The sequence below is a fragment of the Halyomorpha halys genome, unplaced genomic scaffold (assembly GCF_000696795.3).
Source record: "Halyomorpha halys isolate HHAL.00 unplaced genomic scaffold, Hhal_1.1 Scaffold380.1, whole genome shotgun sequence".
NCBI classification, from domain to species: domain Eukaryota; kingdom Metazoa; phylum Arthropoda; class Insecta; order Hemiptera; family Pentatomidae; genus Halyomorpha; species Halyomorpha halys.
The window spans coordinates 896620-922491 of NW_027106430.1; the positions used below are offsets into that span (position 1 = coordinate 896620).

General features: G+C 30.6%; 1 protein-coding gene and 1 long non-coding RNA gene across 3 annotated transcripts in view; one reads left to right on the top strand and one right to left on the bottom strand.

Moving 5' to 3' along the window:
- Positions 1–19040: 19040 nt before the first annotated feature.
- Positions 19041–25872, bottom strand: part of LOC136795151 (uncharacterized) — a 19609-nt gene continuing 12777 nt past the window's right edge. Inside the window, exon 3 of the long non-coding RNA XR_010842716.1 lies at positions 19041–19337. This is a non-coding gene — a long non-coding RNA (uncharacterized lncRNA). The remainder of the gene's footprint in view (positions 19338–25872) is intronic.
- Positions 22177–25872, top strand: part of LOC106681962 (uncharacterized) — a 20202-nt gene continuing 16506 nt past the window's right edge. For both annotated transcript variants that reach the window (XM_067044803.1, XM_067044805.1), the window contains exons 1-3: positions 22177–22319; positions 23971–24125; positions 25103–25287. In XM_067044803.1, the coding sequence (XP_066900904.1) occupies positions 22274–22319; positions 23971–24125; positions 25103–25287 (386 nt within the window). In that variant the 5' untranslated portion in view covers positions 22177–22273. The remainder of the gene's footprint in view (positions 22320–23970; positions 24126–25102; positions 25288–25872) is intronic.

Here is a 25872-nt window from a genome sequence, read left to right on the forward strand (position 1 = left end):
TTAGAAATAAGTTTTTACATCAATTTACAGATAGATGAGGTTAGGGTGATCGGTCTATAACTATTAACATTCATGGGGGTCTTTGTCTTTTTTCAGAATAGGAATCGTTATCGCTTCCTTCCGTGTATTCGGAAAACTATTAGAAAGAAATATTTTATTCAATATCTTTAAAATCGTAGATTTATAAAAGGAACAGAGGTTTTTTATCATAGCAATGCAGATCTTATCCGGACCAGGTGAGGAATCTTTCCTGGAGTTCAAAGCGGCTAGAAATTTGTCCAAGGAAAAGGACAAATATCCACTAAACTTGTCCTTTTCCTTGGACAAATTTCTACATTAGTGATCACGAGTGGTATTGATTCGATAGCTTGATTTATGTTAAGGAAGTGCGTAGAGTAATTTACAGTTGATGAGGTATTACAGAAATTATTTGTTAGAATGTTTGCTAAGATTACAGGGTTAGTTTCATAGTGGTCACGAATTTTCTGACAACTTATTTGAGGAAGTAGCTATACCCTATCATTTTTCTGTCTATCAAAAAACTCCTGGTGTGTTACAGTTAACCTTGCTTAAAAAGTTGTGCCATGATAATTTTTAATTACATATCTTGCATGTTTTCTGGCCGCTGCATGACTCTAGTTTTTCGGAGGATGGTCGGTGAAGAAATTTTTTAAGTGCCCTCTTTCTGTTATTTATTACTTTTTCACATTCACCACTAAGGAACAGAGGGGCGGTTAATATTTACATTAGTAGATGAGGAAATGTATGGGATCGCTGTTTGGGCGGCTTCAAGTAATCTAATATTTAATTGTAGAATTAAGCCGTCATTGTCAGTATCGGAAAGATCTATATCCGAAAGTTTAGCCGCCGCTTGATATTGGAGCCAATCAACTTTTTTAATGATCCATGTGTTGTGTCTGCTGAAGGAGAGGCATTTATTAAGTGTTTTAATAATTATGGGGAAATGGTCGCTGCCATGTGTATCATCTAAAGTGTACCATTGAGTCGCTGTTTGTAATAGGGGGCTAGTTTTCTGTAAGATGTATTGCTGAAAGTTTTCCAGATCTACCACAAAGGTGAGTTTGATATATTGGATTGTTTATAATATTTAAATTCTGTAACTCTGGGACATAAGCAACCCCACGTGAAAAATTCACGTGTCGCCATGTGTGACAAAAGCAAAATAATAAAATAAATAATAATTATATAAATAATCAAGGAAAAGCAGTTAATTAAAAAAAAATAGGTACTCCCTCATTGTTAAGATTGACACAAGGCACTATTGTTTCACAGATCAAATGAACGGCACCGACTGATGCGTTACTTCTTCGAAATCTGGAAGACACCTCACCAAGAAATGTCGATAACCTTCATCCTGAAGGGTCTGTTAGGAAATACCGAAGTTCAGATGGCACCGACTCTAGCAGAGTAAACACAAACGCACATAAAAGGAAAAGGAAAAACTCTGCTCACCAACCTTCCTCTTACGCTGATGGGATACGACTGATGAATCATCTATAATGTTGCCGAGATATATGTTGTGAAAAGAAGAAGCGATATGAAACGCAGGTAATTTAGGATTAATTACTAAAATTTCTAGTTTCTAAACCAAAATAAATATACGTTAAAAATTATTGATTCGTTTATATGTAAAACATGACTCCTCTGTTTATTATGTTCATCTGAAAAATTAGTGTGTGTGTGTGTGAAGTCACATAATAGCAGGATGAACTTAAAAATGAAATGGGTAGCGGAAGAACACTCCATGAACGAAATGGCGGAATGAACACGCCATTACTATCGGAGCGATCCACCTTATAGAGATCTATATAAGCTGACATAACTGATGATATAGAAGGATACAGATGATACATAATGACGATATAGAATGATGTTAGCTGATATCACATACTATCAAACTCCACCCCAGCCAGTTTACAAACATTCATCGTAAACTTTCGAACTCTATTGTATGTATATATGATACTATTATATACACAATTTTCAAGGTATTGAAAAAACGAAAAAGAAACAGCATCTTCGCACGGTCACTACTTTCACTGACATATAATAACAAAAATAAGAAAACTCTTCAATCTTACTCTAGATAAAAAAAAAATCACAAAATAATGGACTGTCTGTGATCAGAGGATTTCGCGGACCCCAGAAATGTCCCTGCTGCTAGAATTTTCACTGTTTTACGTGTAAACGAATAAACATTTTTTAACTATTTGTTTTTTTTGGTTTATCTATCATTAAGGTGTGGTGTTTTGCTGTTTCTAATTACAAAGGAGAATCGAATCCAGAAAAATAATAACCATAATGATACCGACAATTTTCCATAGAATCCCAAGATTATTATGGATTATATTACCGAGGTAGTATTTGAAAGGTTCGTCACTGGTACAAAAGTTGAAATATTTCCGTATAAATGGTAAAATGTTTTAGGTAACTATTTATATTTATCAACAGTGAAAACGAAAAAATTCTTTCAACGTATTTTTTCCCCGCCTAGAACCAGTGTGTGGCGAGTGCTAAAGGAGTTGGAGAGTGAAAACATTGATATTTTACTACACACCGAATATACAAATATAAATACCAGAATTACTCGCATTCGCTAGGTAATATGTAATATATTTCTCTATTTATTTGAGTTATAACAAAATTTAAAAAATGGATATCGAAAAAAACGCCTTATCGTTTTTGGAAAAAATATTAAAATAACTAAAATAGATTCATAACCATTTTCAAATTTAGGGCTTAATATGTTGGAGTACAGAATTTGCAATGGAAGAACCGAAGTGCACCGCATACGCAGTACAAATCAATTAAGTCCACCTTTTGTATTCCGGATTTCAGCTACTGCGCATAGTAAAAAGACCTTACTTTAACCAAATATATAACAATTTTAGAACAAATATGAATTCGAGAAATTAACAACTTAGCAATGTGAGGAAAATGAATAAAGAAAACTCAGCTAAATACATTCCAAAGTTATGAGTCAAAAATAACAATCCACGCAAAGAGGAACTTCAAAGTTGGCCAAATAGCTTGGAAAGTTATAACCTACCGGGCTCAATCAGGGCTCCATTCAAAGAGGAGGACATGTTTTAATTAGTAAAACTCGCGGCTTAGAAGAAACTTTCAGCGCGTGAAACTGGTACTCAAACGTGAGGAGCACACATATATATATGTCTTCGAAAACTTATTCCATTCCTGTATTCTTACTACAGGCCGAGGGTGGAACTTCCTTAACTTTTCTCCGAATAATTATTTTTAATAAAAATGAGATAAAAAGTTTCAAATTCAAGTAACTAACAAATTACAACGAATATTTACTCCATGAATAATTGGTCTTCAATTACGATGTAGGTAGCACAACATTAATATTTCACCAATTGTTAAAAGGATTACATAAACCAGGGGTGGACAACTTTTCTGTATATACGATCTACTTTTAATCTCATAAGTGTGTTGCGATCGACTTCTTGTCATAGGTGTAGTCTAAGGGGGTGTTGTTATGTTTATACACTGTATTTCAGTATCAGCTGCATTCCAGCGAAGAATGTGCAGATGAGAAATATATATGTACAATTTTTTTTTTTTTTAAATCACCTATTAAGTTTTCGAGATATAGACTCATGAAGAAAATAATTTCTAGACCCAACTTTTGATAACAGCATTCCGTACATGCGTTACCAAAAAAATAAATTTTCCGACAGTTTTTCAAGATAGATTTTTACTAGCTTAAAATGTAATTCATTTTTTTTATCAATTGCAGTGTATAGGTAGTTGTACTATTTGTTCGTAAATCTAAAAAAAGTTGTTATAAAGCTGCAGAGTATGGCTAATAAATTTATATCAATATTTCACTTTCGGGCATGTTTTTTTGGGGGCCAGGAAAATATATTCTGAAAAAATAATGTGGCATACTTTTTGCTAATCTATCAATAGCTCGCTGAGTACATATCGTACTTAAATACAGATATACGAATTATCTGCAACATGAAAACAAACAATAATTATTTAAAGGGCCAAAAACTCACATCCTGGGGAATTAAAAGAACATGGAAAATTAATAACTTTTAATCCATATGGAATATGTCTGAAACTATTGCTTGAAAGTTTTGTCTTCTACAATCGCTTCAAAGTTCATGGTACACAGAATTCCACCCCAGACATTGCGAGTAATCGACAATCGACCCCAATTGTCCTCGCGATGGACTTGTTGGCCACCCCTGATATAAACCAATTAATAACTTTATATTCATTATGTCATCAAAATATCGATAAAGAGATACCGACTACCAACATTATCTACTTTTAGAAAAATTGGAGAGCTACCAATCGGTAGTTTCTCTACACGCCTATAACACTCCAATTTAACTGAGATCAAATTTACTAAATGTATTATACTAATACTATATATTATTATAGTAGTATTATACTACTAAATAAATAATACTAAAAACCTTTTAGAAAAAAACTATATTATAGAGAAATCGATACAGATAATTCATGTAACTTGTTAGATGAGCATAAATCTGTGTGTTTGAACAAACTTTACAAAATTTACAATTTCAATTTGAAAAAAAAAAAAAAACTCCTGTATTTATGATAAGAGGATATATCAACATTTGATATAATTCTCCTCATTTGATTAGACAACATAGAATGAACAACAGAGGTAGGATAAATCTCAATTAAAAAATTATTCACGTAAATTAATGCTTTTAAATTCCGACATTTGATACGGAACCAGTTCATAAAATTACCTGTGAGGTCATTGTTTATTGAAACGAACCAGTGACAGAAGTGAATAATTTTGAAGCCTTTCCAATCGACATTTCCTCTTGTTCACATAACGGATTAAATTTTGATGTATCGTCATGCATTGTCACTCATCAGTTTTTTTCAACATTCATTAATCGATTAAAATCATTGATCATCTATATTGCTTTTATATTTGCTTGGTATTTCATAAAATATTTTAATAAAATAAACATTGAATTTTCACATCTTATTTACAAGAATAGTAAAGTAAATAAACATTAGAATATCGATGTACAAAATATTGTTTTGTTTTGTTTTTAATAAACATTTATGCAGGGGTGCCCAATCCAGCTCGCGTACCTCAATGTAACAACCTGAAGAGTCAATTTCCACTTAATTTTTTTAATGAAAAATTCTCTTTCTGGGATGAAAGAGTAAATGAGAGTCAGTAAGACTTTTGATATATATTAGAAAAGAAATATTCCAAAGAATTAATTATTATGAAAATAGCAGATTATAGAAGAGAGGCCAGTCTTTGCATGTCTCAATATTGCTATTGGCACGGGTTATAACCTACGTAAACGGGTTATAACGTTTTATAAAACGTTAAAATCCTCAAGATTTAATGGGAAAAAAAGGATGATATTGTTTATTTTATATCTACATAAACATAAATAATCATAACGCATGAGAACATTACGATAGCTTTCTCAACTCTTGACTGGTAAATATTTACAGTACATAAAACATTAATGGATAAATAAAGTATTACTTAAATATATTAAAAAAGTATTAATTAAATATATATATTAATACTAAAATTAGTTTTTCAATAGCTAACAACAAATAATACTTATTACGTATTATTTATTATTAAGTAATTAATGCACTATATCAAATGTTTAAGATTATAAATATCTAAAATATAACTTTATTTCAGATGTATTAATTATTATTACAAGATACCATTTGATGAAAAACAGTTCATCGACAATTGGAGGAGTATTTGAACACTATGTAATTATTAATTTTTTTTTTTGTTTTCTCTCGATTATATTATCGTTCAAAATGTTTTCATTTTTTTTTTCATTTGTTTTAACATTGTCGACAACGTTTAATTTATGATTTTAGGATTCAGGTTTGAAAATAGACATCAGTTCGCCCGAAAAGTCATCCAATGAATAAATAAAAAATAATTTAATAAATATAATCATGAGAGATAGTTGACCGTGGATGACTTATACGAGGAGAAGATGGTTGAGGGGTGCGGTCAAATTTGACCACACCCCCTGACCATCTTCTCGTTTTAGTAAATATAAATTAAGTAAATAATAAATAAGTTTTAAAGGTGTTTGATTTTCCCATTAGTTTTTATATTGTATATTAAAAATATGTAATACTTCCTGACCTTTTCCAATGAACTACATATATTGCAACATATACTACATTTCTTGAAAAGAAAGGGACTATATTTTTATATTACTTTAAAAAATTATTTTAAAGAAATTTGTAATCCAAATCTGTAATCATAATTCAGACAATAAAATACAACGTTCAATATCGCTTTAGTGCCCACTTATGGGTGGTAACCGACTACATTAAGGACTTAGTTTGCATCAGTGTCAAACTAAATTTAATTTCAGGTCATTTAATGCAATTGTAACAGTTTGAAGTGTCTACCACATAACAACTTTAATTTTTCTTAAGATTATAGTTTCAAGTGAGGATTTAGATAAGATAATTAAAATATATAATCTTATTACGTCATTTTAGGAAAATAATTGTAACCTTAATCTAATTTTATTTCACAACATGTTTGATTTACATCAAAGAAGAGCATCTCTGAAAACTTCTATTTTTGAAACAATTGATTTAAGGAGGTAATTTTCCTCAAAAATGACCAAATTTTACAAATTTACACCTATTATATTATATTTTCAAATAAAAATTAGCTATGATAACCGAGAGAACGAATGGGTTATTCTTTCCACGTCAACTAAACACACTTTTGAAACTTACCATGTCAGATTTTATCCAAATTTTGCCAAAATGTTGTATTGGTAGAGACTGGGGGAAAAAATAAAATTTTATTGTGATATGTCAACAGGATTTTGAATTTCAGAGCTGTTGAGTTAAGCTGCTAAGCTAATAGTATAAACCAAACGCGAATATTGGTTCAATTAATAACCAAGGAGATATACCAAGAGATGTTTTATTTTCTTTAGTAAGTTTTTGATTCCATTAAAAAATGTTTAATGAAGTTTTGGGAATGAATGCAAGGAATTACAGAATTTTTTTATAGACACTGCTTTATCAATAAACATTTTTATACAACAAAGCCTTCATGGATTGAACATGCAAAGTCTTCGTTGGTAAAGTTTTCAGCTGCCCAATCAAAATGTTGTACTGGGATTTGGACTTTCATGGAAGGTTCGTAAACTGGTGAGTGCTTTATAGAACTCCTAACTCCGTTGCAAGTGCCATGACCATGTTTAGTGGCTAAAAGTGCCACTCTGTTTTTAATGAAAATATTCCTCATGAAAGCAGAGGTTTATTAAAAAAAGTTGAAAAAAATAAATCAAATTAACTTAAGTCCATAGCAATAATTTCAGGCACTAGAAAATGAGAACAATAATTAAAAGTTGATTTTTTTTTTCATGATTAATGTTAATTAATACTTAATTAATGTTAATTAATTACTTGACTATAGAACTATAACTATAAAACTAGGTCTGCAGAAATTTAATCATCGCTTTCTTTTAATAATATGAAATCTGTTATGTTTTCCAGAAAATATGCTAATTCATGTTTTATTTTACAAATAATATTGTTACGCTTTTGCACAGGGTAGAATGAAAATTCAAGGAGGGTATAAAAAAAACTAACTATAATAAAAAATAAAAAAATAAGAACTTTTCACGCAAGATGGTAAATAGGAAGATCGTCTGAAGTGGTTTGGTCAGGAAGAAGCGTCAATGGACGAAAACCTCATGGAATGCCAAGGAAGACTTGGGAGGTAGGTGTCACGAAGGTCTTTGACTGAGAAAAATAGACTAGGGGATAACAGAACCGGGATTTATGGATTCGGCCCTATCTGAAACCACCTTACACTGAACAGGAATAGAAGAAGATACGATAAAGGAGAAGATGATTTTATTTAAGGAAAAAATACTCCAACGTTTAAACAATTAAAGAAAAGATTTCTCTGGAAAGATCCAAAGAGCCAAATTTTATTATCAAAATATATACTAAAAATAATTTATACATAGTTATAATTTTCATTCCAAATGTGTTGGAAAGCCTGTTTAATATTTATTTAAGTAAGCAAAAGTGAACCCTGCCAACCCTGAAAAGTAAACTACCATATAATAAATCAGTATTATATATGAAAATTATAGATTTATTTCTGCTCACCTCAATTTATATATCTTCACCTTAATGACAAACAACACAAGCTACCGAAGAGTATATATGTTTATACGTATATGAAATACTGATTAGCACTGGAATGTAGGATATTTCAATACTTGTAAATAAATAAGTTTTCGTATACCAGTCTATTCCACAAAAATCTAGTGCGGTTCCCCATATCACGCAATTTCCACTTACCACCGTACGTCCCCAAGTTTTATGTAGATTGGAGTGCTCATGCTGAAGTGATTTTCAAAAAAATTAATTATGACCAACGAATTTTTATTTTTCTGTTCCAATAAAATTTCCTATTTTATGATTTTTCGAGGATGGAATACGAATATAATTTTGTTCCTATCAAGAATACAACAATTTAACAAAAGATAACGAAGCAGTAATGCAATAGTGAACGATAGAGTGGTCTCGGCAAATCCCGTTCGTTCCGCATTTATTTATTATTCCTTTTTTTTCTTCTTTAGTTTTTCAAAAACTTCTTCAATATTTATTACTCATTGATTATTTATTATTGATAACATTTAGAAGTGCTTATTTTTATTGAATAGTTAAAATAAATGTACTTTTTTAGAAGATAGTTTGAAAATTCGGCATTTAACCCTTGGGGCTTGGTTGGTTATATTAATGAGTTTAAAACTTTGGTATTTAAGATCACAAAATATGTCATTAATTCACTGAGTTTAATCGAAACCGTAAAAGTTGTTTTGGAGAAAAAGTGAAAAAATCGATTCCATAAAGTGGCACTTCTGGTCGGTCAATTTTAACCAAAAAGTTACTTTCGCGTCCCAGGCACTCACCTGCCTTAGATATTTAATTTCAGTTTTGTACGCCTTACTGTTTTTGAGACCATACACACAGACAATTTCACGTCACTTTGTTATCAAGACTTAGGGAATCTTAATACTAGAATTTTTGTCGAAAGCTCGACTTTGAAATTTTCCACGACCACAAACGTTCGTTTTTACCTTGTACCGTTCGTAGCCGAATGAGAAAAAGCGCCGACTTGGCGGTCCCACGAAATGAAAACTTGACACCCCACCATGCTTAGAATATGGTGATAACCTGTAGATAACCCCCTTACCCTCTCCCCAGTTTGTCTGAAATTACCAGGAAAGGGGCCTTGAAAAAAACGAAACAAGAAAAAACGTTAGCTTATATTAAAAAAATTGAAGTTCGTTAAAAGGTTCTCTATTACTTTTGAATATGGATGACCATCGCTTTTACATATTGACCAAATGTGAATTAGATTTCAATATTTATAAAAGAAACAGTAAAAAAAAAATATTTGTTTCCTTACGATGAAAAACAGATTGTAAATAAGCTAAGTAAACCCTTAAAATTCCATTGAATCCGGAGACGAGAAAGCTAATCTATCTTGAGGGAGTTCTCGAAAAACACGACGACCATTTATCCATAACACTGCTCCAGCTTTACTCTGATATAAATTAGCCTTGCGCTAAAAGGGAAGAAAAAGTTAAATTTATTGAACCGCCTTCGATCGTCCGTTCTGGATAGAGGGGCACAGCCCAAGTATAAATCAGAGAACAAAAACTTTTAAGTTGAAAATTTATCGTTAATAATAAAAGCCTAAATAGTTTAATTTTGCTAATTTTTCGTAAACAACTTTTTAAGCAATAGATTTAATCAAATTAAAGAGATATCAGATAATTTATAACTAACAGTAATCGCAGTAATGTTTTTTCACTATACCAGGACTTAGAACGTTGTCATTTCTAATGCAATAGATATGGAAGAGAATTATGAAAGAATAGGGAAATATGTGTACTTGAATTTGTTTTGCTCTGAGATGAATCAATTGAAATATTATTTGATGACAATGGAAAAAAAATCAGCAACAGAGAGTGATGATATTGTGTCACTATTCATTTTTATATATATACATAAATTAAAAAGATGTATTTTACTCCATTTTGTTTTTTAAAATTTGAATGTTTCTTCCATTTTTTTAACTAAATCTTCATTTTAGGGGACTGTGAACTAACGTAATGATGGAAGTAAAGGAGGATTAATGTCAGAGCCTTCTATATGGAAACATAAAATTTAAATCCGGCAAGGAATGAAAACTAATCCACATTAATGACAAAAACGAGAAATTACCCTCCAAAATTATAATGTTAAAGGCAGACAAGATTAATAGTAATATGTTAAAAGGTTCATGTTTAAAAAAAATATATATAAATATACATAATTTGGAAACTATAAGTTCATTGAGGAAAACATACTTAAAGGAAAAAAGTTGTTTATTCAAGATAAAGAATAAATAAAAAAAAGTTGAAAATGTATTATACACGAGAGGGAAAAAAGGGTGAGAGCCAGATTAATGAGGAGCAGATGAATGAGAAATTCTAAGAAAAACGTCCAGTAGATCCTAAATATTTCACGAAAGTAGATGAAGATGTTTTGAGGTTGTTTAGTTCTAAAATATGCTAATAAATTCACGAATAATTATGTGATTTTTAAATATTAAAAAAAAAAAACAATTTTTCAGTATTATAACTCCGTAAAAATATACTTTTACTAATATCAAACTAGCATACCCGGAAATTATTCACAATTGCTAGATTAGGGGACGTATTTAGATAAATTAAACACAATTGAAAGTTTGATATAATTGTTGTATTTAGTTAAAATTAAACATTTAGTTATACATTTTTATTATGATTTGGCAACAAAAATGAAGCAGCATATGCGATTAGGAACCAAACAGATTTTTTCCTCGTTATGTTTTATAAGCTATGTCGATAAGTGTTTTATCAACAAAATCAAAGGCTCTATCTACATCTAATGGTGATATAGAAGAAGGTTGTGCCTTGGGTATATGTTGTGCAACAAAAATTATGGATTAAACACAAATTCAAAAATATATTAATTGGTTCCTTATTGTATACGTAGGTTCTATTACAATCAGGCCTCTCGTCGAAAATCTACCACATCAATTCGTCCGAATTCACACTAAAACGCACGTGGCTGGATGGGTGACCACGTATTGTTGTGTGACCCAATAGCTCCTCTCTTGGTTAACATCGATCTACAAGCAATCATAAATAGAGCAGGAATAAATCAGGAAGGAACAGTATTTACAAAGATGACCCAAGTTTTGGCCTATCCAGACTACGTCGTCATCATCGGTAGATCCCTGCAGAGCATTAGGGAATAGCTTTCGAAGCGATGGATGTCGAAGCAAAAAGGATGGACCTCCATATTAATGGGAAAAAACCAAGATTATGCTGTTGGTTAAGAACCCACTGGACCAGAGACAGAGTCGCCTTGTAATGGGCCCCTATAATTTTGAAGTGGTAAGAAGTTTTTCTTACCTAGGCTCTATTATCAATGAGAACCAGGATGAAGAAGAGAAGTTAAAAGCAGAATTGCTGCTGGAAATAGAGCCTATTTCTCCATTGTAAGGCTAATTAAAAGCAAACTTGTTAGCCGTACCACCAAGTTCACCCTGTACAATACATTGATAAGGCCAATCGTCACATACGCTGAAGAAACGGGGACCATAAGCAATAAAAGAATTAATCCGCTAGACAGGTTTGAAAGAGTAATTAAGGGGAGAATCTTAGGGCCCGTATGCGTGAATAGTAATTGGCGAAGAAGGAAAAATGGTGAACTGTTTGGGCTCTACAAGGAATGCAGCATCTCCTCGTACATCAGGATACAGGGGCTTAAATGGCTTGGCCATGTAATGAGGATGAGGAAGGAAAGAGTGCCTCATAAACTGTACAGTTACGTTCCGGATGGTGTGCGCCAACATGGTAGGCCGAAGGGCAGATAGAGGGATGCTGTGAGGCGGGATCTGCGACAACTGAAGATCCCAGTTACCCTTACAGAAGATAGAGAAAGATGGTTGGTGGCCGTGGAGCAGGACAAGGACAGCTTCATGCGCCTGTTAAGAAGATAGTGTAAATATAGTTTAAAAGAGCAGAGATTCAGCTTTCCAACGGTTGTAGTAGGATAGGATTTGGAAAAAATGCAAAGGTGTTATGAACGATTATGTGAACAATAGCCACCGGGAGAAAAATAAAATCTTCCAAATAAATAACCTGAATAATTCATAATTTTTAATTTCTCTGAAAGATGGTTTTTAAGGTTTCAGACGTTAAAAACGAATATAAATTACTCACTCCTAAAAAAAACCATTTGTTGGCCTCCTTTACTCGAAGCCTCATTATGTTTTTATAATATTTTATGAACATAATAATGTTTAATAAAATCTATAATGTTTTTTTCATATTCTTCAAAAAGAGACAAATCGATTGATATATAATAACCGTAAAAAAATTAATATTAATTTTTTATTTTAGTATAAATTAATTTTAGATTTTTACAAATAATATCTTAGTGATCAAATCCTGGATATATTAATTTAATATGTTAGTGGGAATATAGGTGCATAATGGACATTCATGTACAAATTATATTACATAATTTGTATTATATTATGTATAAATGCATTATATTATTTAAATATAATATGTAAAATTTTGAGCCATAATAGGAAATTCAAGGTAGATCGCCGACTAGGATCTCCCTTAGACAAACATCTAAGGCATACCTTGGACGTAGAGGGATATTCAGATTATCCAGGACAGTGATCATAGGTGCTCATCAGTGCCTACGTCTAGTCTCCATAGATTTCACTGAGCCTAATAGCTTCTATACCCTCCACCAAACATTTGCTTTCCAGTCTAACTGGAACGTGATTAAAACTGTAATTATAGTTGTGTTTTATTATGTTCTCCTTAAAATCTATTAAAATTGAGAGTTCCTAAAGTAAATTTTAAATAATTTACCATCGTAAATCACCAAAATAAACTTTACAACATAAAATTATATGAAGGATATTGAACGCTGAAACTTAAAACGTAATGACACTATTACTAACATAAATAATTTTAATAAATTATTTCTGATAAAAATCTTTCCCCATTTCGTGTAATCAATGTAGATTTTCATCTTCGTACAATATCTTCGTAACCAAAATACTATATTAAAAAAATGAAAAAAGCCTTTTAAGTACATGAGACTCACTATTTCCTAACTACTACTTACTAGCACTAACTATTTTCTAAATATTACTTACTATCCCTAACTATTTCCTAAATATTACTTACTATCACTAACTATTTCCTAACTATTATTTACTATCACTAACTATTTCCTAACTATTACTTACTACCACTTACTATTTCCTGTAAATGATTTATTTTCCTTAGATTTTGAAAGGATTGATAATTACCTAAATTTCAGAGTTAATGATTAGACGTTTGAGAAAAAATTATGCGGGAGCAGCCGTTTTTAAAATGACACGTAAGCTTAAGTATAGGATGGAATTCCACTAAAATTGATACCAGACCCATTTAATACTAATCCTGAATTTTTCTCCAAATTTAGGTTAAACGAGCCGATTTCGGAATATTCGAAAGGAAAATTGATGTAACAGATAATAATCTAGGTACTCACAACTCGCTGAAAATTTTATAAAAATCAGAAATCGAACATTAATTTCACAAGAGACAGGCAGATACGAAACCAAACTTTTTCCTTGATATCTAATTCATTTTTTACCAATTTTCGATTCTGGTTACAAAGCATTCCTATCTATGGTAATGAGGAATTGATGGATTAAAGGATTGATTCTATTGTACTTCTGTGATCAACTTACTCTAATTATGTTCTAAATTTTTCTGTTAGTTTATACATAGGCAAATAAAATTGAGACTATAAAAAAACAAAATGAATAAAAATATTATCTCCGTTATGTGATATTATCAAGTACTACGTCCGCCCATGTATTGTTATATTTGTCAAAGAGATTCAAATAACCCCAAACAGAACTGGAATAATAAATAAGCCCAAATTTAAATGTAAATAACTTCAATAGATGTTGTAATGCATTAGATGGGTTGTAGAATTAAATACTACAAGGACGTCCTATAAAAATAAATATGAAGACATATATTCAAATAATTTTATAACTGCCTAGTGATTCATAAAGTCCTCTATATATTGGTTATAAATTAGTGAACTCCTCCTGCCGTATCTAGTTTGTCAGGGCAAAGTATCTTATATGTAGGTAGATGAAGTATAAATGACGGCTACAGACACCTTACATTATTTTTCTTTAAAATTTGTTAAAATACTACAAGGGCATAATTTGACATCATTATTAACTCCAAAAGGTTATCAAAAGTAGGCATTAAAAAATTATGTATCTTTTTTATCGTCTCTCCGTCTTTAATTTATAAGAACCTAGATTCATAAAGTAATTTAAATGATAACAATAAAATTATAAATAACATTGTAGTTTCAATAAAATAGTTTAAGTAAGATAAGTTAGCATTGAACTTTCCGAGTCCGATAGAAGTAATTTCATTCTAGATAGAGGGATTTAAATGGAGATTATTTAAGGCACGCCCGTAAAAAATATAAACATATTTGTATATAGTTACAATTATATGTTACATTTATCGTTATAGTACTCCTTAAAAACATAGGGTTTTACAAATATTCTGCAATATAATATATAAAAATATAACAAGCGAAACAGAACTACGGTATATTTTATTTAAGTAGTTTAAATAGGAAAACTAAAGTACTATAGCTAATAATGACAAATATTTACACTGAATTTATGATAACATATTTTCCGTTTTATGGAATAGTATACTGCAGATGAAGAGATAACTATCTGCAGAACACCAACATAAAATCACAACTCACTTCTACGAGATGGTTTGCAATGGCAATGAGACAATAACACAGATCCAGGTTGCATAATACATCCGGAGGTCCTATGGTGTTTTTGTCAAAATTTATCACCCCATAAGTCAGAAGCAGAGCAAGGTAAGACCAGCCATATTGTGACAGTGACTGTATAAATAGGGAGGTACGCTGCCAAGGCCGGGTGAAGAAATGGCTTGGAACTGGAGAGACAAATCACCGCGACCGTTCTCTGAATCAGCCCTGATGAGCGGGTCTGAACTTTTACTACCGGGCGAATCCCCAGCAATTTATAGAACCGCTGTGGATCTCTAATATGAAAAAATGCCACGAAAACGGAACCGACTGGCTTAGGGAAGGAATGCGAAGAAAAAGTGTTAAGGTGGTGGAAGACTTCATCAAAATTCTAAAGGGGCTGTGCAATTTAAAAGAGATTTCCGACCGACTTATTATGTGACGGGAGGGGGTTTTTTAGGACTTGATTCGAACGTCTCGAAAGAAGCCCTCCTCCGAGAACGACTTTGATGAGCAGTTAGGGATCGTATAATTTCAATTTATGAAGACCTACAGAGGATTAGGACGAGTGGTAAGAACAAAAAAGGGTTCGAAATAAATAATACAAATTTCTTTTAATAATAACTACTCATGTCAATCAAAATCAATAATCAATAACAGAAAACGAGGCCCCCTTACTATTGGTATCATTTAATTCAAAGTTTGGTTTTAGATGATTGGGATTTTACTACTTTATTGAGGTAAACTTTTTTTTTTATAAAATATTATTCACTGCTTCTCGCTCAATTTTAATTCTGATACCAATCACAGACACTTTTTTACAGACACAAGTTTACTCGTCATATTTTTAAAGAACATTTATAAATTTTATTAAATAAGAATGTATTTTTCGTTGCAACGTATGTACTTGATTCCTTAGCAGGATATATTGTCTAGACATACTCTCTTATAAGCCAGGATAAAACATGTTAGTGGTAACCAGGGAACGTTTGTTCAATAATGGCTGCAGCACTGAAGTCACTTCATGATTCAAAAAACGTTCAAGAATCTAAACCTGTTGTTTATGGTAAGTTACATTATTAGTTAACATAAAATACCATATTTTCGGGTCGCTACAAAATATTTAAAATCTGGTTCTCTAGAGTATTCCAAATTCATGAAATGTTCTCATCTTATAATATCATAACATCTTCAAGTTCAATTGATCACTCTCTGAATGTACTCATATAGGAATATGTTCTAATTATGTTTTCTCCGTTCTTCTATACATATTATATTATTTAGGTCAAATCATGAAATTGTGAAAAATAAAAGTGAATAAGATTTGTTCATTAATTTCAGTCATCGATCATAATACTATAAATACATTGGTGCCATTAAAAGTGATTAAAATGCGGCATACAACAAGGTTAAGAACTCAGAATAATTTGAAATTGAATAAATAATTTGGGGACTTTGAGACTCCAACTCACCAATTGCGTTAGTAAATTTCACTTCATCAGTAAAGGGTAATTTCATTTAGTTAATATGTTCCTCTAAAATTCTATCACATTATATGATTTTGTGTAGTAAACTTTATTTTAAAAGCTAGTTAACTTTTAGTTTCACTAAAATAAATTTTATATGTATTCCAAAATACATCAAATTATTCCAAAAATTGAGGGTCCTATAATTTTGACCGGAATTGTATGCACGCATATTCATATATATTTTGTAAAGAATTAGACACTCTTAAGTTTATTCGACGTGTCATGTTACAATAAAATGGATAATCTTTTTTTTTTTTTTTTTCGGACTAAGTAGAAAACAGGACGTTTATTTCTTTATATTTTTCCCCCTAGCATTGATATTTAGATTTGTGTGTCTTCATTATTTGTTTTGTGCAAATCAAGCAAAAAAAAAGAGGCTCAGTAATTCTGTTTTGTTTTATTAATTAAATGGTTCCCTAGGACCTAAAACCAGATTAAACAGTGCAGTTTATATAAAAACAGTTAAAAACCAATTTATTTATACAAGTTAATTCAGTTTTTTAGGTCACACATAGGATCTAATTATACATAAATATGTGAGTATTTATAAGACCTTTAAGCGCGTTATTAAACTAGATAGGATTACATATTTATTCAATGTAGGTCTGATGTAAGGTAGGATACCAATAATGTTGGTTCTACAGAAAGTTATATTGGCTGCTGTAACTTTGGAACTTAGTCTACATAAGGAGTAGAACAGTCAGGATAATTAAATTCTAATAGGTTACATATTAAGAGCATCACTTAATAAAAAAAATGCACATTTTACATAAGTATGAACTTAAAATTGTATAATTCGAAATAAAGAAACCTTTGGCAAATGTAGCTTGCGTTAAATCAATTCCAAAAAGATTCGAAACTACTGTGAATAATATATAATATACACACTCTCAATATAATAGTAACGTAACTCAAAAATCTTTGAGGTAGACTACAAAAATTTGCATTTTATATGAAAATTCGTTTTTTTCTTACAATATTACTAATCATCTTGTTTGCAACCAGTAAATAAAAACGATGTTTTTTGTTCTTTTTACGTTGGTGAAAATAAACAGTTGTTGAAAAAAATAAAAGCTTTTCTATATATATTATTAAAATGCGTTCACGTGTTCCCTTACTGATTTATTGTTTTGACATTTTTAAAATGATACTCGGAATCACTTTGTGACCAAATTGATTTTAATATATTATAATGTGATGTTTGTTACTTGATACTACACTATAATAACAATGTGTTAATATAAATACATCAATCATGTTATTATCGATGTATTGAAATTAATATGATCACACAAGGCAATATGAGCTGTTGAGTGCAGAGGTGCTTTAAGTTATAGCTGAAGTTTTGAGATATTTAACATTTCAGCAACAGGGATAGTTTTATAAAGCTTTTAATAAAGAATAACAGCTTTCTCAATTGAAAAGTGGTAAGCTAGGAGCGTTTCCAATAATTTATGAGCATTTGAAGTTTATCAACTATAAGTAATGAAATTATTTTTGTTAGATGAAAATGAATTGTTTTGAGAACAAAATGACTTACACCACTTTTGCTTTCAGAGCAACTCAATAAACTACAAAGTTACGTTGAAAGAAAGAAAAAAAAAGAACCTCAATGAAGATACATTTTTTTTTCTATTTTAATTTTATAATCGGCATTTATATTTTAAAAATACTAACTTTGTTCAAGGAATTTTTTAAAATACGTAACACTCCAAAGTTTTCAATAAAATTATCAATTTCTATGATTTCGTTTTTCAAAACAAATTATCATTGAATTACCTGCTTATTTTTTTTTAAATTATTGTAATTCTAAACCAAAAATTCTTACATTTTTTCAAATCCCTGATATGTACACACGCGTTTGCCCATCCTAATATTCTATTTTGTTTTATTTATTTAAATATAATAAATAATTAATATAAATAATAATTTAGTGGGAATTGCATTTTTAGAACCTAAACTAGTTTCAAAGCTGTATCGTGATTTTTAAAGCTGGTAGCTACAATAAATGAGAGTTAATTTCTTACACTGATTATTATTTACAAAACTTAACCAGCTAATTTCTAAGAATGGAGTAAATGCTCTTTTCATAGCTTTAGCCTCAATTTGAGATAATACTTAAAACGGTTAATAAAAAATTATTAATGTCATAAATTCTATTAGAGTCAGGGCATTAACATATTTTATGAAAGTGCAAAAAAGAATAAAAAAAAAACTGCGAAAGTTTGAATCAGCTATTTAAAAAAAAAATTAAAATCCACATGTATTAATTACTAACTCCAGATTAATGCCCAACTTAAACGCGGTATATACAGGAGTCAACATTGTTGCTACAATATACAACCCTCAGACAAGACAATATATTGACGAAATTTTATACTGACTTAATAATATTGACTGTGTAAGGGTTATTGTATGGTTCCCTTCATGGAACTTATAAACCAAGCTTACTTGCAGATACATTATTCAATAAAATATTACTCATTAAAAACAAATACGAAGGCACATAATATATATGAAAAAGGAAATATAGCAAATTAACATACCTTTTTTTAATGATGGTGGTGGCCCTTCTAAGAAGACGCCTCTTTTCTTCAATTTCTCTATTCGCCAAGGTCTTCCTTGAATCCACAACAAATCAGAAGAGCACTAACACTCACTTAAAACACAGAACTACTAAAAAGCACTTTTTATATATTTAAAATTAAAGGGCACTCAACTACACTGGCACGCACTACTCAAACACATAACAATTTTTTTTTTTGCACATTAATTAAATAATTAGGTCAAACACAATTAACACGGATCCGGTAAGGAAGATAAAGTTTCAGTAGCCCACATTTTACACTAAAAAAAAAAAAAAAGAAATAAATGAAATTAATAGAACTTGTAGCCATTTATTTTTAAAAGTTAATTAGAAATAAATCAATATGAAACTTTACTGTTCAAAAATGTCGTATTTTTATAGAAAACATACTGATCAAGTAACCCTTCCCTGTTGTTATATTTTGAGGAAATATAGATGCACACAATTGAAAGTTTTATATCAATTATTTTATTTAGTTAAAATTAAACATTTACGTGTACATCATTATTTTTATGTTTTAATTACATTAATGGTAATTCCTGTTTTATTCAATTTTAAATTCATGAATGCACTTGAATATACAATATGTTTGGTAATTGAAGTTGGCATATATACAAACAAATTCCTTATTTATCCTACATAAGAACATGCAACGTATATTTGTCCATCATAAATTCATGTATTCATCAATTTGTCTGTGATTATAATGTACTAATGTAGCATGTTGGCTTTTAATTCTCAGTTGTAACATTAGCAACACTAAAAAAAGTCATTTAAAAGCATGCAAGAATGAAAGAAATTCAACTCGAAACAATAAAGATTGTAGGGAGATAGTCCGGTTGGCGGTAAATAAAGGTAAAGTAGTATAAAAACTATATATCTTTCTACAATCTACTTCAGGCGGTCAACTATCTTCTTCCAAAACGAAACAATAAAGGTTCGATATCGAAGTGGGGTAAAATATTTTTTTAGGAAGAAACAAAGTTGCATTTTTTTTTTCACCTCTGGAAACCCGTTACTAAGAATTTTCATAATCATCGAAAATTACATCTTGTTTGCTCAAAATTTGTGCATATATGAAATAACATCAAATTCTAATTTTCACTTTCAATTTTAAAGAAATACTTTCAACACGACTAAATCAATCCCAACTAAAGATAGGAATTGTTCAGGGTCCTATAAACTACACGAACTGGGCCTACATGAATAAGTTAGAATTGGAGTTATGTATGTGTATTAAAAAGTTTGAATTTTTTTTCTTTATTTGAAACAAATTTTTCACCCTTAAAAGCATATTAAGTTTAATAGGAAGAACCAGATATCAATCCTTCCATTACAAACTCCCTAACCACTCATACCCATTATTTTCTAATCTTGCTTCCTCTTTTATTCCGGACAATCCTCCGAGGCGTCTGAAAAGAAGATGGCCTCGAGACCTTATATTGTAAAAATGTTTTTAGAGTGCTACCATTGGGTAGTTTCTCTATATGCTTGTACCATACCATTATGATTTCCTCAAATTTACTTGATGTATTTATGTACAGTTGTAAATATCAATAAATAAATTTTTAAAAAAAAGAAGTTTAATAGGTGTTTAAATGGGTTGGAAGAGCAGAAATTCAGTTGCCGATTGTTATAGTAATATGTTGGATGAAATCCTGAGGAATTATGAAATTTGGTGTGAACAACAGACATCGGGAAAAAAACCCTATCAAAACATGTCACAACCCCACAAGAGAAGATAAAGGCAAATATTAGCTAAGAATGGGAACAGGAGATTTTAAGATAGTTTAATCGAGCAATATTTAAAAAGCGCCTGAAATTGAAAAACGGCATAAAAAAAAAAAAAAAATCAAGTTCAAAAATTTCTATTTTTTTTATTTCTATGTAAAGTCGTATTAAAGTGTTTTAAAGGAAGCTAAAAACGAATCTGACTTGCTTTTTTTCTAGAAAAAAATTTGTTTACCTACTTTACTAGAAGCCTCTTTTTGTGTTTGCACATTTATATTAGTTTTAATAATAGAGATACTTAATTACCTAAAATTGTGTCACTTATATAGTACACAACAAAATGTACTTTCAGAGTTATACACAAATAATGTATACTTCTCTTCATAACAATCATTCTACCGGTCTGAATAAGATTTTTTTTTTATTAATTTTTAGATAATTTAATTACCTATGGGTTGTAACATTAACTGTTAAAACATTGTATATTTTTCAGAATTGTGCAAATAATATTTAATTTTTACCATAACTTTAGTTCAACTAGATAAATCAAGAATTTTAAGTTCTTTAAACTTTCCCAGGACAACACGGAGCATATTAAAAAAAAGAAGAAAATTACTGGACCGAATTTCAGTTTATTGTGGGCAAAAACGTTTAACACCTTTTAAATAACGTGATAAACAATAAAGGACAATACTTATTGAATGGCCTAGATTTAACTTATTAATAGTTTCTATGCATTTAACGAACACATTTGATTACTCTCGCAAATGATAGTCGCTGTTTTTATTAGAGCACAATTTGTTACTCTTTTTTGAAAATGGAAATACACCGTCTACTAATGAAAGTAGGGATAATTTTTTTTATTCCCGTGTTCCTTATTTTGGTAAGATGTAGCGAATCTCATTCCATTTACTCCTACTGTAATCTAATTAACCTGACAAAAAAAATCAAATTTTTGCTAATATTCAAACTGATCATACCGTCAAGTTGGTAGTAAAATATATCAGGTAATATTTTTGTAAACATCAATCGATCAATTTTAATTTTAACAGGACGGCATTTTTAGTTTTGTTCAAGTCAAGAAACCCGATGAGCATATAAAAGGGGAATAGCGTGCATACAAAAGGTTATTGAGAGACACAATATAGCAACAATTTTACAAAATATATATATATATATATATATATATATATATTTTATGAAGAATTTAGACTGTGTAATAGACAAATTAACTAAAAACGTAGACTTATCGTTTATTTCAATAATTAGTTTATTTATTACGATATAATCCAATCTGCAATAGCTAATATTGCATTGATTCTATACCTTCTGTCATCTGGTATTTCATTTAACAGAAATCGATCACACTAATAAAACAATACGTAATTATAGAGCATTATTGAAACAGTTGAAGATATGTTCATTTACAATTTATAATTTTAATAAGTGCAACTATGTTTTAACTATGAAAAGACCGATAAACCGTCCATCGCCTTCTGACCGTATTAAGTGTGAGTAGAATAAAATTATTTTTGGTCGTATTCCTGTTTTTCGAAAAAATACACATTTATTTCAATACGAAAACCAAGAATCTATATTCGAGTAAAATTTCATTTAGAATAATAGTTGAACTTGGTAAAAAAAGTATTTAGACAATATCAAGTTTTTCTCATTAATTTCTCTAGATGTCACTCAACACAAGATTTCTAACTTTCAGTTTGAATTGATTTCTTAATCCAATTGATTCAAAATATCTACCATTTTAAGAAAAGGTCTCCATGTAGAGGTGTCATGCTAAAAATAGACTTATTTGTAAATAATCAATATTGTATGTTACGAGTAATTACGTAATTACCGAACCTATACATGAGAAAAACAGAGATTAATCTGCCCGATTTATGAATTTCTTTCGAAAAAATAACTATTTTATATGAATCATATTCAGTATTGAAGTATTCCGGAATAGAATAGCAAATCTATAAGAATTAAATGAAATTTGAAACGAATATTGGAATTGGGCAGGTAAATAAGCCGATTCTGGATACCTCAATGATCGTTTTTGGACTTCGGACCCTAGCTTTGACCCTTCCTTAGCCACTGGTGTGCCGTTCTTTTCGTTCACCACCATATTGTTTTTTATCGCCACCATTTTATTACGAGAGTCTCAGATCTTTTCGTTAGCCATAATTTTATTATGAGGGTATCGCGATCCTATTCTTTTCGTTAGCCATCATTCTTTATCAAGAGTGTCGCGGTTTCGTGGGACCGCCACAAAATAAAAATCATTTCCCAGGCCGGATTCAAACTAGTTGCAGTCAGGAGGAAGTCAAAGTTATGATCCTTAACTCCCTCCACTACATGGCCCATCACATGTGTAATTTTGTTGGTAATGGTTATTATACAAGATGCCAAAGAAACCAGTTATTTTTTATATATACATATATATTTCATGAAAAACCACCCACAGATGCACAAATTCAAATGTTTTTATTCAACATAATTGCAAATACTATAGGAGTAATGCTTATGTTATTAGGTAATTCCTAATGTTGGATAGTGGTCCTGCAGAAAGTGGGGAACAGGTGTGGGAGATGGTTTTAGGGGATAAAAGGATCCACACTGGGTTTGTACAGGCTTATTTGCGTATTTTTAAAGATTTTCACCTTCCCTAATAAAAAAAAAAAAAAAAAAAAAAAAGATTGTCCAGAAAAGGGAGGCTTAGGCTAGGTTCTACAAGGGACCTCCTCAGACCACCACATGGAAGAGAGAAGAGGGATTAAGAAGTATTATCTTTTAATCATTTCAGCAAGGTTAAGGGTAAAAATTGGCTTCCACTTTTAAGTTATTTTTATTCAAATAAATTTCTGTTTATTTCAAGATGATAAATTAAAATATAGAAGATAAGTAATAAAATTAATATAAAAATATATAATCAATAAATATTTGTAATTTAAACATCTTTTTTAAATTAAACTAATAAAGTACCACTATATCACTGTAGTGCTCAAATGAAAAATTATACTATGATAAAAGATTATGAGGACAATATTTTTTCATATCTCTCATTATAAATTACCACAAAATCTAGATTCACTAGTTTTTTTTTTCTGTTTGGAGAAATATATAAGTTTAATTTAAACTAATTAATCATCATTAAACTAGGCAAATCACAAAAAAATTCGTATGGAAAGAAAATTGAAAAAGAAGAAGAGCCACCACCTGCAGACCTATCAGATATCAGTGATGACTGTTTCACTGATATCCTATCATCTGATAGTGATGATTCCAGTATTGAAGAAATGAAAAACGCTCTACTGGTAAGATACATAACTTTTAAAAACAGTAGAAATAAAAAAACAAAACATGTTGTACAATAATTTAGTCGTCATGGTGCAATGTACGTATGTTTTATTCATCTTGAACAATGTCCAAAAATCATATCCAGAATTAATCTAACATAGTTAATTATCTTTTCACTTCTTTACAGAAAGGAAAATTTTCTCGTAAATAATATGCCTAATGAATTGCTAAGAAAGATTTACACATCTTTGGGGTTACCAGAAGTATACATATTTCTGACTTTTATACTGACTTAAAGTAGCTTTATCCCTATTTCAAACAGCATTATATCATATTCCAATGCCCAAGGAATACTTAACCTTCTTATATCTTTGAACTCATAACCTCGCGTTCCTCTATTCACTGTTTGAATTCAAGAACACAACCAATCAATATTAATACTCCGTCACATAGAACTGCTTCCTTCCACAAATCCTATCTTGTCCACTCTCCACTTTTTAGAATTCCCTTCCAATATCTACCTGTAATGTCTCTTCTCTAATTTCCTTTAATCATCTCTATTTCTTCACCCCATTAAATCCCAGTGGTCCAATCAAATGTCAAATTTATATACAGAAAATCTGATATGTTGAACTTGAATAGCTAGACCATAAATGAATGTATATCCATTATATTTGTTCTTAGGGGACTTGGTCCCAGAGTAAACATTTAAAAAAAAAAAAAAGATCTATCTCAAAATTCCTAATTTGAAAAGAATTGCATGTCTCTTGAAATAAAAATATTAGTATATAAAAAAAAAAAAATGAGAATAGAATTACATAGCCTTTAAACAAAAAATATTTATTATTTTACATTAAATCTTTTTTATAGTAAAAATATCGAAATTTATCAAATGAAAAAGATCAATGAGAGAATTGAAATTTTTTAAAGTTACATCACTCTTCTATTAAAGGTTCCATTTGCACATATTTTATTGAATAAAAATTGTTTACAGTCCCTGAGAACAACAGGTGGTGAGGCAGAAAATGTAGAAGAGGAGGAGCTACCAGAGGGTGATAAATCAGCAGAAAGAATGATATTTTATTCTATGTACCTTGATGATGATTTCAACTACAAAGAAGAACCAGACATAGAACCTCAACGTAGCGATGGTTTTGATAATTATCGGCCTTATTCAGGGTACGTTAATTTTCATTTTAAAGCTTTTACTTTTAAGCATTACTATATATTGCTATGTATCGAGTTTTGGACATCCGGGATAATATTAAAATGTTTAGTCATCTGCTCCTGATCAGGGTATCCTTCTGGGAAGCTTTTAGCATCCTCGGATATGGAAACATCTGTATTAAGTTTGTCACATTACCAGAGGCCCCTGAGAAAATTAGATTGACTAACCTTTAAGTATCGAAGCAGAAAATAGGTTAGGACGAGGGACCAGAATCAAATTAACCAGGCAGATCCTTGTCCAGGAAGTCCAACTTTTTGTTAAACATCCTCGGCCCTGAGGAGGTGGACGCCTGCTTCGGGAGTCTTCGGACATTACGACCAATGAGATAAGAGATTTCAAAATAAGGTAACGCCCTAAAAGGAGTAGTGGGAGAAAAAGAGTAGGGTAACAAGGGCAGGAAAAGGATGCACTTCAGGACCAGACAAGAGAAGAAGAGGACACTCTGCAGAAAGGGCTAGACGGAGGAGGGTCTCGTCAGCAGACAGGGTGAGGAGGATGCGCTTCGACCATACGAAGGCTAGGAGGCCTGTACATCC